The sequence below is a fragment of the Aptenodytes patagonicus genome, chromosome 6 (assembly GCF_965638725.1).
Source record: "Aptenodytes patagonicus chromosome 6, bAptPat1.pri.cur, whole genome shotgun sequence".
Lineage (NCBI taxonomy): Eukaryota > Metazoa > Chordata > Aves > Sphenisciformes > Spheniscidae > Aptenodytes > Aptenodytes patagonicus.
In genome coordinates, this window is record NC_134954.1 from 40,784,019 (window position 1) to 40,798,809 (window position 14,791).

Here is a 14,791-nt window from a genome sequence, read left to right on the forward strand (position 1 = left end):
TACATTTTTGCTACTTAGAATCTGGTTTTAATCAAAAGTCAAATATATTTGACCCAGGTTACTTGCGTTATTGACACGAGTAGAACGAGACGTTCAATATAGGTGGATTTTAAGTACAATTAGGTGAAATGAGAACAATTCATGAGTCTGTTGCAGAAAGATAAGGAATGGCTCTAACAACTTTAAAAATAATATTAGAGACATTAAGTTTGTGTTTCAGGGGAGCTTCACTTTTTTGGACAGAAGGTATTGGTCTTACGTTTTCACTAATAGAGTAACTTGATTTTTTTAAAAAGTTCATTTTAATATTGACTTTCTGAAAAACACTAAAAGGAACTTGAGATGATTAGTTTTTGGAGATTATCTGGTAGTCATAGATGGCTAACACCATGATCAGTGTAATTTTCGTGTGTGTGCGTGTAGGTACTGTGAATATCAGACTAATCTCCAAAAAGCAATCATCTCAAATACCTTTTAGTGTGTGTGTATTATATATAAAAATAGTGAACACTGTGGGTTTTTTAAACTAATATTTTTTCAAATCTGGAGATAAGCAAAGTAAGAGCAAATAAATAGAATTCAAACCTGTTACAATATTACTGTATTGAGAATTGGTTGAGGTTTTCAGACACCAGAACCCTCAAAAATCAACATCTTAGAAGGCACAGCAAAAATGTCAGTTTAAAAAAAAACCCAAAACTGTAGGAGGTAGATGTTGATGAATGAAAACTTGTATTTGGGAAAAGTAGTCAGCTGATAAGGAAAGCTTTTGGAAAAAGGAGGGGAAAAAAAAAAGGTGATTCATTCACATGAGCAGTCAAGAATGACTGGGAATGCAAAAATACTCTTAATATGGAGATTAATGATAAAAAGAAAAACTTAAATGTAGCAGGTATATGCAAGTCAATTATAAAGTAAGTTAAATTCTAGTGAGGATGAGTAAATTGTTATTTGTATTTCAGCAGCTGCCAATAGAAACCTCTGATTCTTAAAAAGAATTAGGATTTTGTATTTATGTACAGCAATAAGGAAATTCAAGAACTGGAATTCTGTTTTATATTAAAGGACTTGTTTGAACACTTTTGAAATCACTGAGACTTGGTAACTTGGAGAAAAATTGGAATTTCCCTTAGGGGTTGTTCCATTTGCAAATGTTGCATTGGTCAAATCTCGGAACACTGGAGAGGATTGAAAATTTTCACAAAAAGAAGTGATGTCAAACTGATTAATTTCTTGGACTGTTAAGTAGCATTAGGCTGAGTTGTTCTAAGCTGTAAAATACTTTGCTCAGAATTACAAAAAATTGTGTATAATGTTGGATTACAGTATTTTTAATTTAAGATTATATTCCATAATCATAGCTTTAAGTCATACATTAATATTTACCATTTTCACTTTAACACTTGCCTGGTTTTGTTTGACAAATGTGTCTTGGAATATATTTGTAATTGAAAACTTTCTTTCACAGACAGGCCTCATAACCCTATGGTGAATGCTGGAGCAATTGTGATCACGTCTTTAATCAAGGTAAAAAGTTCATTTTTAGTTTCTCTCAGAGTATTTTAATAGAACGTAGAAAAAGTATCTTGTACAGATTATGAACTGTTTTCATTTTATGTGTGCAATATCTGATGGCAGTTTACTCATTAGCAGGTAGACAAGCTCCAATGTTTTGGAAATAGTAACACTTCCAAACAACTGCAATATTAGACTAGCAATTTTTGAAAAGTAACAGTGCAGCTGAAAGACTCTTTTTCCTTAGTGTTTTTACTTTTATTTGGTTTCCTTCTTTAACTGCACAACACTTGATATTCTCTTGAGAGAATTGCCTCATACTTGTTAAATGCTAAGAGTATGTCCTCAGGAATATACTTTATAGCACTCAGAAATATGTTTCTGAATGTCTAATGCTCTTACATAGCATAAAGTTACAAGAGTATTTCTTGCTGTGCAGAGGAAATGAAGATGCTATAATTTGTACGGGAGTAATGCAGCTATATTTGCACGTCAGTCTTAATACTGAATTTGTCCACTGTTAACATACTGTACAACTAAATTATGTTTAACTTCTGTTGCGTAGCTTCTGTTGGAGTGTTAAATGTGCTTGCTTAAATAAGTGTATTTGGAAACAGTTACCTGTATTTTGCTGAGTAAACCATAGCTGAATAATGACTTAACATCTTTAGTCCATGATCTTGCGACTTTTAGAAAGCTGTATTTTATTTTTCCTTAGAATAGCTGTATATATCTCTTGAAGTTTTAAATGGCATAAATTCCATGTAACGCTAATTTTTGCCAGATACTTCACTTGTATTTTCTGCCCTTTTTTGGTAGCCACTAGTACAAAAAACCTTTTTTTTTTTTAAGGGTACCTGCTTAGAATTGTGGGGAACATGTCAGTCCCCTGGAGTTTTGAAGTAGAAAACTTAATACTGTTACTTCAGAGGTGTAAAAATCTTGTTTACAGCCTTTGTCTTGGTTATGTTTCAAAGTCCATTAGCTACAGTGTGTTTCCTACCTCCTATTTCCAAATGGCTGATTTTGAAATTACTTAGATCATGATTTTCTGTTATTTTATATTTAAAGAAGGTGTAAGAACTCCTGCTTAAAGACATTTATCTTTAATAGCTGTAGGTGAAAGAAAATGGCCTTAAGTATGACAGGTAAATTTATTCACATTTAATATTTTTTTTTAAAGGTTGACTGAGCATTGAAATTCACTTGGATTAACAGTGAATTTTAAAATCTGACAACACATTTGTCTGAACTGTCAAAATGTTAGTCCTACTACAACATGCCCTACTGGTCATAAGGCAAAACACAAGTATGTGCCTCTTGCAGAAGGCACATAGTTCTTGATAAATCGTGTACTTCTAAATAGATAAGATGGATTTGTTTATTGCATGCAACTGTGATATTTGTTAGAAGGTTGGGGGATTGTTTTTGCTGAGTGTTTTGTTTTTTTTTTTTTCTGTAATGTTCTTATGAAGAGTATTGCATTGCACTGACGTTTTTGCATGTGGTAACTGCACGTCTAATGGACGCATATCATACTTATCACACTCCATTATTTGTTTTCAGTGTGATTAAAATGTAGATTACTTTATGTACTGCTTCCACTAAGATACCATTTATCATTTGAATAACTAACCAAAATAAACATATTCTGAAGAAAATTGCATAGAGGGTCACAGGTACAAAGTTACTTAATAGTTGTGTTTTTTTGTGAAATAACTTCTTTACAACCTGCAACTTAACAATATTCCTACTAACTGTTCAGTGATTTAAGTAACTCACATTTATATTTGATCTAATCTAAGACTTACTTTTTTCTGGAAAAGGTGGTTTCATTATCCTGTGTTTTGCCCTCAGTTCCTCTGCATTCATTCTGTTTATTTAAGGTGTTACTTGCATATCTTGAAGACTGTGTGTGGCTCCTAGAGTCCCAAGAAAATTAAGGGATTATTAAACATGGTCAAATTCACCATGTATGACAGATTTATCTAATGGTAGCATGTTGATAGCTATGGAGAGATTGTTGCTGTATTTCAGTGTTAAGAATGCTTTTACCTCCTTTGATATTCATTATTTTATCTCTTTCTGAGAAATTGATGTCTTTCAAAATTTCCATACATTGTACTGAGTTTAGTAGTTGTTAGTATGCATGATCTTGCACACAACTGCCCTTAAAATCTGACATAAACTATGATTACTTGTGGATAAGAGATGATGCTTGGAGTAATCTTTTTGTCAGCATATGTAATATGTTAACGTTTTAGGGGAAAAAAGGGTTCTTAGCATCACATAGCCAGTTCTGACTGCCTTAAGAATTTGGTGTATGCACCTTGGAACAGAGCATAGACCTAAACTGTAATGTTATGTTTAGTCCTTGCTATTCGTAATAATAAATAATAACGTGTATGTGCATGTTAAGTTGTACCTTTGTTTGGCTTACTTAGACATGATTATATCGTACTTTTACCAGCTTAAATGATTCTCCTACTGTCATGTGCTTGGAACTATGATGTATTCACATTTTGGTGCCTTAACTTGTGGCTCTGTTCTAACTGTACTTGCATTACACTCCACAGACTGTTCCAGCAATTTAAAGCATGTATCTACAATAAAAATGCTTTAGCAAAAGGACATCCTGTGGGCCAGTTTTAATGAAATAAAACTTCAAAAAACCCTAAGGACCTTTTCCCTTGTTTGTAATTTTACAGCCACTTGCCTTTATTACTAGTTACATAAATTACATAGTTATAACAGTTTTCAAATAACTGTTATCAAAAGAAAATTGTAGTGGCAATTACAGGAGTTTGTTGAAAAGTGATATTGGATAAAATGGTAAATTCTTCCACGTCTCCAAGGAAATACAGGTGCTTGAAAGAAGAAGATTCAGCTCCTGTACAGATTTAGTACAGATTCAGTGTTCTGTAACCACGCAGCTTTCTGTACATCACATTGACTGGGAAAAGTCTTCATTGCCTGTAGTATGGAAAGATTTTAATGCTTTGATCTGTTGTTTTTTCTTAACCCTTAAACTCAGTTCTCAAAGTGTGTCAACTCCAGGAATATCAGTGGTTGTGTCAGCAATTTCCCACTTCCATCTATCTTTACTGACTGGGGAGGGTAGTGCATTAGAGGTGCAAATGAGATGAAGAGGAAGGGTCCAGAGTGAAATATGTAGCAGGCGGCAGACGGCTGTGGAAGGAATCATCAGAGGACAAGGGATTAATCTTGAAGTCATTTTTATTGTACGCTTCAAGATTTCATCTGTAGATAAAAGCTTTCCTAGTGCAACAGCAAAGGTTTGGGCAAATACAATGTATATAAATCCTGTAAGTGCTGACAACCACATGCAGAATCGGACACGGACAGTGACGATAGACTTAAATGCTTGGTGAAGGGAGGTATTCTATGGTGTGAATTGACGTAGGAAGCATTTAGACATGTTGGGGGGGCATAGTAATATTCATAGTCCTTGCAAAAAATTTGGTGTATGAGAAAATGAAAATGCTGATCTTACTGACCTGAAAAAACTTAATTCAATGAAGACTTTTCTCTTTAGTACAAAACATAGAGGTGTATCCGATATACTTAAGAGCTTTCTAAATATGCTGATAAGTCATAAAATAAATGAGGCAAAGAGTGGTGGAAAAACCTGTCCAGCTGTGCCAAGGGTCTGTTTGCTGTCAGGATGCAGTTATTAGGAAACCTATACAGTTATGGTCTAGTACTTGAGGCGTGGGAAAATGTATGGTTTATTGGGTTTATTTGACAATATAGTTACAATAAATAGTACAGATTTAGCTTAACTGCTCTATGCTACCCACTCCAGTTATCCTTCCTGATAGACTGATGTGTAAATGAACATACATACCACTTCAAACCATGTGTTGGTGTTGTGATCTTCTCTGCCAGATACTTGTCTTCATTTTGGTTAAGTTTCCTCTCTTTCTGGGTTATTCATTTTCTTGTAGTAACTAATTTTGGATAGAACGTTTGTTCACGTTATTCTGCACTTGCTTTTTATTATAACTCAAATGTATTGGATATTTGACATAGAATATGTAGTAGTGATATTTGAAATGACAGGTATTTACTGGTCACATATGCAAGTATTTAATACCTGAAGGACAAAAAAATAATTCTTACTTGTATTTGAAATAGCAATAGTATTGGTCTTAGTGGGTCAAATACTGTCTGTGACAGTGTGCTTTCAAGTATTTCAGAGCTGAAAATGGCACACTAAGCAGTTGAGACACCAGTTCTCCCAGAACAGGCCCAGATTAACAAATAAAATTAAAAATGTGTGTAAGTACAGAAAACTAAAATAAAGACATTAATAGTTAAGTTAATGTAAAATGCACAAATGTAAAAAAAAATATTCGTGCACTTTGACATAGTGTTATGATTTTTTTTTTTCCTGGATGTTTTCATCACAGTATAGTATTAGGTTATAAATTTGGCTTAAAAAAACTCCAGAAATTAATTCTTAAATAATCTATTATTAGAAGATTATAAACTTCTCATGATCCAGATGTTTTTATTAGCTTGGCTTAGATTCAAAATTGATAAATTACTTTAACAAGAGACACATGGTAAGAGCTTATGTAGTCTAATTGTATTAAACACTGAATGTTGATCAATGAAAAGTGGCTATTAACAACTACTCTTCTAATAAACATTGCCTGATTTTGTTGTTGCAAGCTCTGGTAAGTAGCCATGGGTCTCTTCTTTCCTATGTACGTGTAGGCATGCAACCTATGCAACTGCTTGTATTTTTCTAGTAGAAATAAAAATAATAGAAGTACCTTGTTTTTTTTTTTAAAAAAAAAAGGAAGATCACTAAAACTTGACACAGTCAAAAAATTCAAATTTATGATCCACAGCCATAGTGTCCATTGTGGTTTTAAGTGTTTACAAAATTGTATTGAGCTATCTTCTGCAAGTTTGAATTTTTTGCCTATCAAACTGCTTCAATATTAACATTTTCAATTTCATTTTGTATTCATTTAGAAGTGTTTTTTCATATGTATATACACACAGGCATGTATACAGTAAGTGTGTATATGAACATATGTTCCAGTAAATGTACTAAGTGTTTGTGGAGTTAGTGCATGGAACATTTCCTTTGATGTTCTAGACAGATTAATTGTATCTGAACTTAAAAATGCTTTTTAAGAAATATTGTCACAGTGCCCCCAACCTCATAGGCTTATACAATCAAGCTAAAAATAAGAAGCACTTGTGCAAGAACAGAAGTTTTTTTGTCTCTTACATTTGTTTAAATTATTATGGAAAAGTTGCTCGGTATTCTGAGTGTTAGGATTTTATATTTGCAATTGAATTTTAATCATAGAATGTGTGTTGCCTCTGTGTCTCTTCAGCTTTTTAGGAGGAGCAGCATACCTCTGTCAGCTGCTGAAAGAGGGAAACTAATAGGTTGGGTTTCTTAGTCATCATGTGTATGGAAGCAAAATTTTCTGTTTTAGTTACGCGTTATGTTAAATCCCTACTGAGGTCTTGGTCATATGATTATTTAGGCAAATATTCTAGGTATACGAGCAGTCTAATTTCAGTAACAATGCTTTTGTGTTTGATATAAAGTACCTATACCAGTGTGTGGAACATCAAGGACTAAAACCGCATCATCTGAGTTAGTATACAGAAGATTTTCTTCCCAAAATACGAGATTAGATGTAAATTTTAAAAAGAAACCTTTTTTATAACAAGTTGATGTGGAAGAAATTTGCATTGAGTCTTTTGCCCGCCAATTTTATATGCTGCTAGTAAAGCCAGGTTTTTGTTGAAGGGCTAGGAATTTTTTTCAACTGGGCAAAAAAAAAAAAGTGAAGTATTATGTATTTATATTTTTGCAGAAAGCATGATCCTTTCTCCCTCTCTCTTTTTTTAACAAAAGAACTTGTTTCAATTTATTATACATGTCTAACCATACAATTATCAATGCAGCATCCCATAACTAATGCTGACCCACTTTCCCAGAAAAAGATGTTCATTGTGCATTTGAAAGGTTGAAAAGGTTTTTGTGGTTTAAATGTTGTTACATATTTTACAGCATTAGGATCTATGGAATATTTTGACAACTGCAACAGTTCAATGAAGTTGGTAATTTCTTCTTTTAATTATTTTTCATTGAACAGATTTGGAGTTAAATTTTTAAGACTTGTGTTCTGGTATATTATACAGGAACATTTTGATGAAATGTATCATGAATTTTTTTTATCTTATTGCAAATTAGCTAGAGATTGTTGCCTTTAAGAGTAAGGTTATTAGCCTTTAAGCATAAGATAACCACTGGCGCATAATTTTGACAAAACGGTGTGGTGTTCCTTTCAGCTAGTGATCATACATGTATGACTGCACATCCTCTTGTAGATGAGCTGATGCACGGGCTTCAAAGATTATCTGCAACACCCTAATCCACATACAGAGACTGGCTTTACGCATTTCATTAAGTAAAATACTGGTTGATATAAAGCTTCAGTTTTTTCCACTTCCTTCCCCATTCCCACACTAAACACAGTGCAAGTAGTGACTTGAATTGTTTGAGATATGTTAAAGAGAGTTTTGGTATCTAAATAGAGTATCTTTAATACTAAAATTATTTCTAAAAGCATCTTCTCCAGATACATTGTTTCCACTTGTGTATGTGATGCCATTGTTTTTTAAACTTCCTCAAAAAATTCTACTTGGCTACTTCAAAAAATTAAAACTCCCCCCAGTAGACCATGCGTGATTTTTTTTTTTTTTTTTTTTACCTCCCACCCATCTTTCAATGTCTTGCTATAGGAATTTATGAAAGGTTGCCTGTCAGAGATCTGTAAAGAATTAATACATCTTTAACTGGCAGCTACTAAATTTGAGAATATTCTTAAATAGGGGGGGGAAGCCCCAAAATAACACCCCCCATCCTCCCTGAAAAAACCAACCAACCCTAAGAATTAAGCTTCACTAGCATCCTTATTAAGTTGGATTTAGAATTTTCCTTACATTGTTAGCACAATGATGTACTCTATGATGTAAAATTCTATTTTTCTAACTGTTTAATTTTTAATAGGTAGGACATTAATCAGATATTAATCAAAACAGGTATTTTTTTGATTAAATGCAATTATTTTCATAGTAAGGGTTAACACTTTAAGTCTTCAATCTAAATTCTTAGTATGGGCACTAGCCATGGAAATACTTTAATTTCAGTAGCCTGAACTTTCCTATGCTCAGCTCTGTTGGTAATATAAGAATACCTTTAGGTTAATAATCTATAAAAAGTTAGTGTTTTCATTATAATTATCCTGATTGTAGTTACTTTTCTATTTTTTGCTTTAACCTACTACATTTACTTATGCTAAACACGTAAAGTTGAATAGAGAGCACTTAAAATAAAGCATACCTTTTTCAGTTTAAATTCATTTCCTACATACAGGTGGTTGATAAGACTCTTATAGGATTATTTAATTTAAATGATAATTAAAGATTTACTTATATAACACTTTATTTTTTTCATTAATATATGAAATTATTGTAGTACCTTATTCTTAATTAGCCTCATACCTTAGTTATATGCATTAAAAATCCTAATACTGTTAAGTGAACTAACTTCTTTCTTATGTTAACAATTTTTGTAAATTATTTTTTCTTTTCTTGCAGCAAGGAGCAAATAATGCAGAAAAATTTGACTACGTAAGTTAATGTTATAACATTCCTTTTTTAACTAAATTCAGTGGCAAAAGTCTTAAGATGGCAAGGGAATCGCAAGTGAAATTACTAAAATTTCAAATGTTTTGTCTCTATCTGTACTTGGTTGTTTAAACATTTCGTGATTTGGATTGCATTTGTAAAATTGTGTTACAAGATTTAGGGTAAGACTGGATTGAAAGTTTGTCAGTTACAACTTTTTAATGTCTGAAAATGTTAGCATGCTTTCCCCCCCTCCTCTGTCTCTAACAGGTGATGCAATTCATGAATAAAATGGCTGGTAATGAGTATGTTGGATTCAGTAATGCTACGTAAGTATTTTTTATTTACTTAATGAAGTTAGATGGAAAATGCCTCAACTGATAGTTGGCATATTGAACTTATGGCAAAGTTTAGTTATTTACATTGAAACCATCATTTCATCCCTAATATTAGAGGGTGTCTTTGGCTTAAAATTTACAAGAACTGAAGTTGTGCACGTCTCTGACATCACTGTGGCTAAATCTCACATGAAAGTGTTGGTTACCTCTTTTGAAATTTCATTATTCTGTCTTAGTGCTCTGTTGGTGCTATGGCAGTAAGAGCTGTAAGTGCAACTCTTCCTGGCATTCATATTAAAAATTAAACTCTGCATGTTGATGGCTACATATCAAATGTTTAGAAAGCATACTTTATACAATTGGAACTCTTTATGCTTTTTTTATTTTGCATATTTAAATTCTTTTCTAAAACAGTTCCCCCCATTAACTCAATGTATAGCATTCCAAGAATCTTGAGAGCTTTTTGAGGCAGCACTGGGAAAATCATAAAGATTCCATATAGCAGAGTTGCTTCCAGGTTGCTAACTGGCATGCACGTGCAGAAAAGCAGAATGAGGTAACTAGTGTTTTTCCTGAGCTTTGTTGATGTAAAAGTGTTTACCATGGAAGGAACCAGATAGGAGAGAATTACCTACCCTTGTATCCATACAGATTCCTCCTTTAGGCTTCATCCTGAACTTAATCATCACGATAAACAGGACAGCCATCAGTCTGGTCGCTATTTGACCTGCAACTTGATCCCCAGATTCCTCTCTAGTTTGGTCAGTGTTGTCAGTGAGTGACCCTTTCACTACAGCTCGCTGTGGGATGTTTCATTCCACTATAGCCTTTTTAGAAACGCTTCTAAGAGCAGGATCTTACACTTCTTTGCCTTATCTCCAAGTCAGCTTATGTATGTGTAGGTAACCAGTACTGTGTGTATTCGGATGTCAAAGCTAATTCACTCCAACTGGGTGTACTGGGGTGAGCTTCTGTGGCAATTTCTGTCCCGTTAGTAGAATGTTTGTGTTCAGAAGTACTGTATCCTTTGCACGCAGTTTTATTGAATGACATTAGGCGTCTCAAGTTCAGCATTTTTTGAAAGTTTGACATGTTGTCCTGTTGTCTTTTTTTTAAGGTTCCAGTCCGAAAGAGAGAGTGGAGATAGAAACTTTGCAATTGGCTATTACTTGAAAGAAAAAAAGGTTGATCTCTTTCGTTTATTGTATTTTGAAGGCTGTGTGGTGGGGTTTTTTCATAGTCTGTGAAGACTTTTAGTTTATTTAATGTACAGTATGGCATAAATTACTCTTAATACTATATCTGTTTTCATACTGTTACTCAAAATGCTGTCATTTAGAAAGTGATACTTATGTCACTCTAATGGAATACCTGTAATCTTCTTTCTGTATCATAGCCATGATAATTTGTTTTACTTGTCGTAAAATGCATGATCTGTGCTGTACAGATGACTTCATAAAACTCCTAGATGCATTTTGCAGCTTGCTGATCTATAAGATGTTGAAAGCTGTACTGAAAAGTATTTTAATACCTAGCTTATTGACCTCACTGCACTGTGTTATTTTTAAATCTGACATGATTTAATATTTCTGCTTGTTACATTTAAATAAATACTTCATTTTAAATCTGCCTAATGCTTAATATGCTGACAAGAATATAGCTTAATTTCTGTCTCTCTGAAAGTGATATTTTAAAAAAAAAATTAAAAAATCGTAATTTTACCTAAAGACTCTCTTTATTTTTCTTCCTCAGTGCTTTCCTGAAGGCACGGATATGGTTGCTATACTAGACTTCTATTTTCAGGTAACTGACTTTAAAATTGAGGCTCATTATAGACTTAGAATTACTGTTATAAGCAGTAGAAGCTGATTTGTTCACAGATATGAAGGCTTTAATGGCTTATAGTTAAACTTGTCAGCTTCTTTTAAACTCTGTTTGGAAATGAATGATGTACATGTGATGTATCCAGGTTTGCTTTTGTTTAGGTGATGTACTTAGGTGTCTTTATTGCTAATGCAAACTAGCAATAGTCCTTAAAACACTAGTAGTTAGAAGCTTAAAATGTCTTGTAGTACTTCAGTGAGTTTGACAAAATATTTCTGCTTCTTTGGGTTGCTGTTCTTTATTGTACTGTGAAGTACTTTAAATTCTGTGTAACTAAAATAGTACATGCATGCTCTATTGTAAGCTCAAGGGTAGTGTTATAAATGAAATAATATGAATATCTGCTTATAGCTATAATATGATATATGAATATCTTCTCCTTTTTGTTTGATTCAATGCTTAGAAGTAAAACAAAGAATCTAGTCCCCCATTTTTTTTTTCTTTTTCACTTTCAGCAAGTTATTTGCAACTGTCAAAAAATGAGAACTTGGCAAGTGTGAGGTATTTCCTCAGTAAGTCAGTAAGGGTTTCCTAATGTTAAAACATTCACAACTCAGCTCTGCTGCACGTAGTTCTCAAGAGGCAGTTCAAGTACTGTTACTGATTCAGTCCGTCTGGTATAGTTCAAAAAAAAAAAACCAAAACACAACTATCTAGAATTTAGTTCTCAGAATGAATCTGTTTTTGATTCGTGAGACTTACTTTTACTTACGCAAATTATAAACAATATTTTTAAATGCAAATTTTATCTGAGTTTTTTGCATTGAGATGCACCTGCTCTAGTCTTTAAATCGAATGACTGTTTATGAAGTAAGGTATATGTGATTAGCCTTAGTTGACCTCTTGTTGAGTTGGAAACTAGGTACAAGCTAATAGTCTACTCTGAACTTCTGTTATTACAGAACAAAACTGATAATTTATTTGAATTTACTGTTTAAACATGCTTTTCAAATGCTTCCTATCCCACTGCCTCAAGTCCTGATATGCTTCTGAGTGTAAAGCTATTCATAGGTTAAGAAATGCCAAAACTAACTTTTCTCATGTATTTTAATTTGGCCTCATTTTTGTGCATTATGAGCTCTAATTTCATGACTACGTGTCATTCTCTTCCCCCCCCCCCCCCCCCCCCCCCCCTTGCAAAATCCCCTTTTCACTCCATACTCGGAAAAAGGGCAGCTCATACACGAGCGTCAATTCTGTTTTCTTTTCCTCTCACTGTACAATGCTTACTTTCCAACACTCTACTTGGATTCTACTTAAAAGGCTAGTTATTTCTTTTCTTTGGGTTTTCTGTAATGCTTCTTCCACCCTTGTGTAATTGGGAACTTTCTGAACAAGAATAAACTTATTTTCCTATTGTCTCTGTAAAGTGAGGATGGATTATTCTCATTTTAGAGAACCGAGGTACAAAATGCAGGTGCTTAAACTGAGAACCTAGAAACACTTTTTTCAAAGTAGGTGATATTATGTAATACTTCATATGTTTAAAACACAGTTGCCATTTTAGATGCGTCTCTGACAATCTCTTGATTTGCAACTCCAGTTGATTGGACTAGGATGTATTGAGTTTGGCACCCGGAAAATAAGAATTCCAGGTAGTAACTACTCATGCAAACTTGGCTTAGGTAACTTCATGAAGTATCGTGCAATGACTGTTTGGCAAAAGCAAGAATACAAGCACTAGTTTGTTTACTTTTCAGAGTAGCATTTCAGCTTCTGGTTGAAACCAGCTTATCTTTTGGTTTCTGCAGAAATGAGGCAGCATCAGGTGATGGCATCATATCACATTTCCTGATGTGTCACCAAAGTATGTATAGTCTGTACTGAAGCAGGGATCCTGGGAGAAACTATCGTGTGGTCGTATCATTAATATATCAAAAAGCATATATGAGAGAAAGGTGAAATAAGGCTGCATCAATAGGAAGTGCTGGCATTAAGACTTGCATGTGCTAGAGTTTGCAGCTTTAAAAATGTACTTTTAATAGATGTGTGTGGTCTTCTAAGGCTTAAAATAGCCACACAAAACAAACTCAAATTGAAAAAAACAGTCATTCTGTGGCTTTGCCATTTAAGCAGATGCAAAATACGGAGATCGTTTTCCAGACCTCTTCCTCTCAAAGGAACATAAGGGGGGGGGTGGGGGGAGGAATCAAGTGGAGACACTAACCCATGTAAAATACTATCCCAAACTGTTAAGAGGGCTTACAAACTCTGTTGCTGGGATCTTTATAGTAGGAAGATTCAGACCACGTTAATTGATGCTGCTAGTGTCACCTGTAACAAATGTTATGCTACAGGTTATTTTATGAAATGTTATTTCTATAGAGACATATTGTTGATCCCGCTATAGTTGGCCTTATTATGCTAGAAGTATCATTTCTTATAATCTCAATTTCTTTTCCATAAGCTTTGCTCAATAGAAGTAACATGTGAATCGGCAAGTGTGATGGCAGCAACTCTGGCTAATGGTGGCTTTTGCCCAATCACTGGTGAAAGAGTACTGAGTCCCGAAGCAGTGCGGAATACCTTGAGTTTAATGCATTCCTGTGGCATGTATGACTTTTCAGGGCAGTTTGCCTTCCATGTAAGTAGTTTTCAGTTATTAATTATAGCTGACCAGGAAGATTAATCTGTGCTGTTGTTTTCCACGTTCCAGGGCTTGCTTGCTTGCTTCTGTGGGAGGGGAGGGGGTGTTACATAAATTGTTTAGAAATTGAACACACATATGGGAAAATCTCATCTAGAATTCATGGCACTACTAGTACACCATACCTTATAGTACTTATATTCTCTGCCACTTCACGTTTGGGAATCCTTTTCACGTTGAAACATAAATACTGTCCCTTAAGAAAGGCTGTTCGTGAGAGAAACAGATGATTGATGCAGATCTAACTGGAAACAGCATAACTGAAGAAATCCTGCTATATGGTAGTAAAGGATAGCAGGAAGCCTTTGCAGACAATTGCATTTTCTTCATTAACTCAGGCTGTTTCATGAATTGCCCTCGTGTTGTAAAAGTGGCTGTCATACACAGCGTATGTACCACGCCTCTATTTTCCAGCAGTATGTTTCTTATATGTAAGTGTTTCAAGATGTACTGCCTCTCATTTGTGTTTTCAGCATCTTGTTTTGAGTGTGTTTAGTTTTTCCTCGTTGCATACATGTAAAATTGATTATGATGCTTTGTGTGACCTAAAAGTTACTGCTTACAGAGCTATGGGGATATGTGACATGTTAGTTCCTGTTGGAAAAAAGCAATACCTTTATACAGATTGTAAATAAGTAGGTTATTGTATGACTTTATGGACAGACTCTTCTGTTTTCTTGGTTTTTGTTTTTTACCTTTTTCAGTCAAGGCTTTTTTT

The 14,791-nt window shown here is 34.0% G+C and overlaps 1 protein-coding gene across 2 annotated transcripts in view; it reads left to right on the forward strand.

The window, feature by feature from the left end:
• Positions 1-14,791, forward strand: part of GLS (glutaminase) — a 67,424-nt gene that overhangs the window by 23,197 nt on the left and 29,436 nt on the right. For both annotated transcript variants that reach the window (XM_076342239.1, XM_076342240.1), the window contains exons 7-12: positions 1,469-1,527; positions 9,175-9,207; positions 9,475-9,533; positions 10,660-10,726; positions 11,295-11,345; positions 13,834-14,010. In XM_076342239.1, coding sequence (XP_076198354.1) covers positions 1,469-1,527; positions 9,175-9,207; positions 9,475-9,533; positions 10,660-10,726; positions 11,295-11,345; positions 13,834-14,010 — 446 coding nt within the window. The remainder of the gene's footprint in view (positions 1-1,468; positions 1,528-9,174; positions 9,208-9,474; positions 9,534-10,659; positions 10,727-11,294; positions 11,346-13,833; positions 14,011-14,791) is intronic.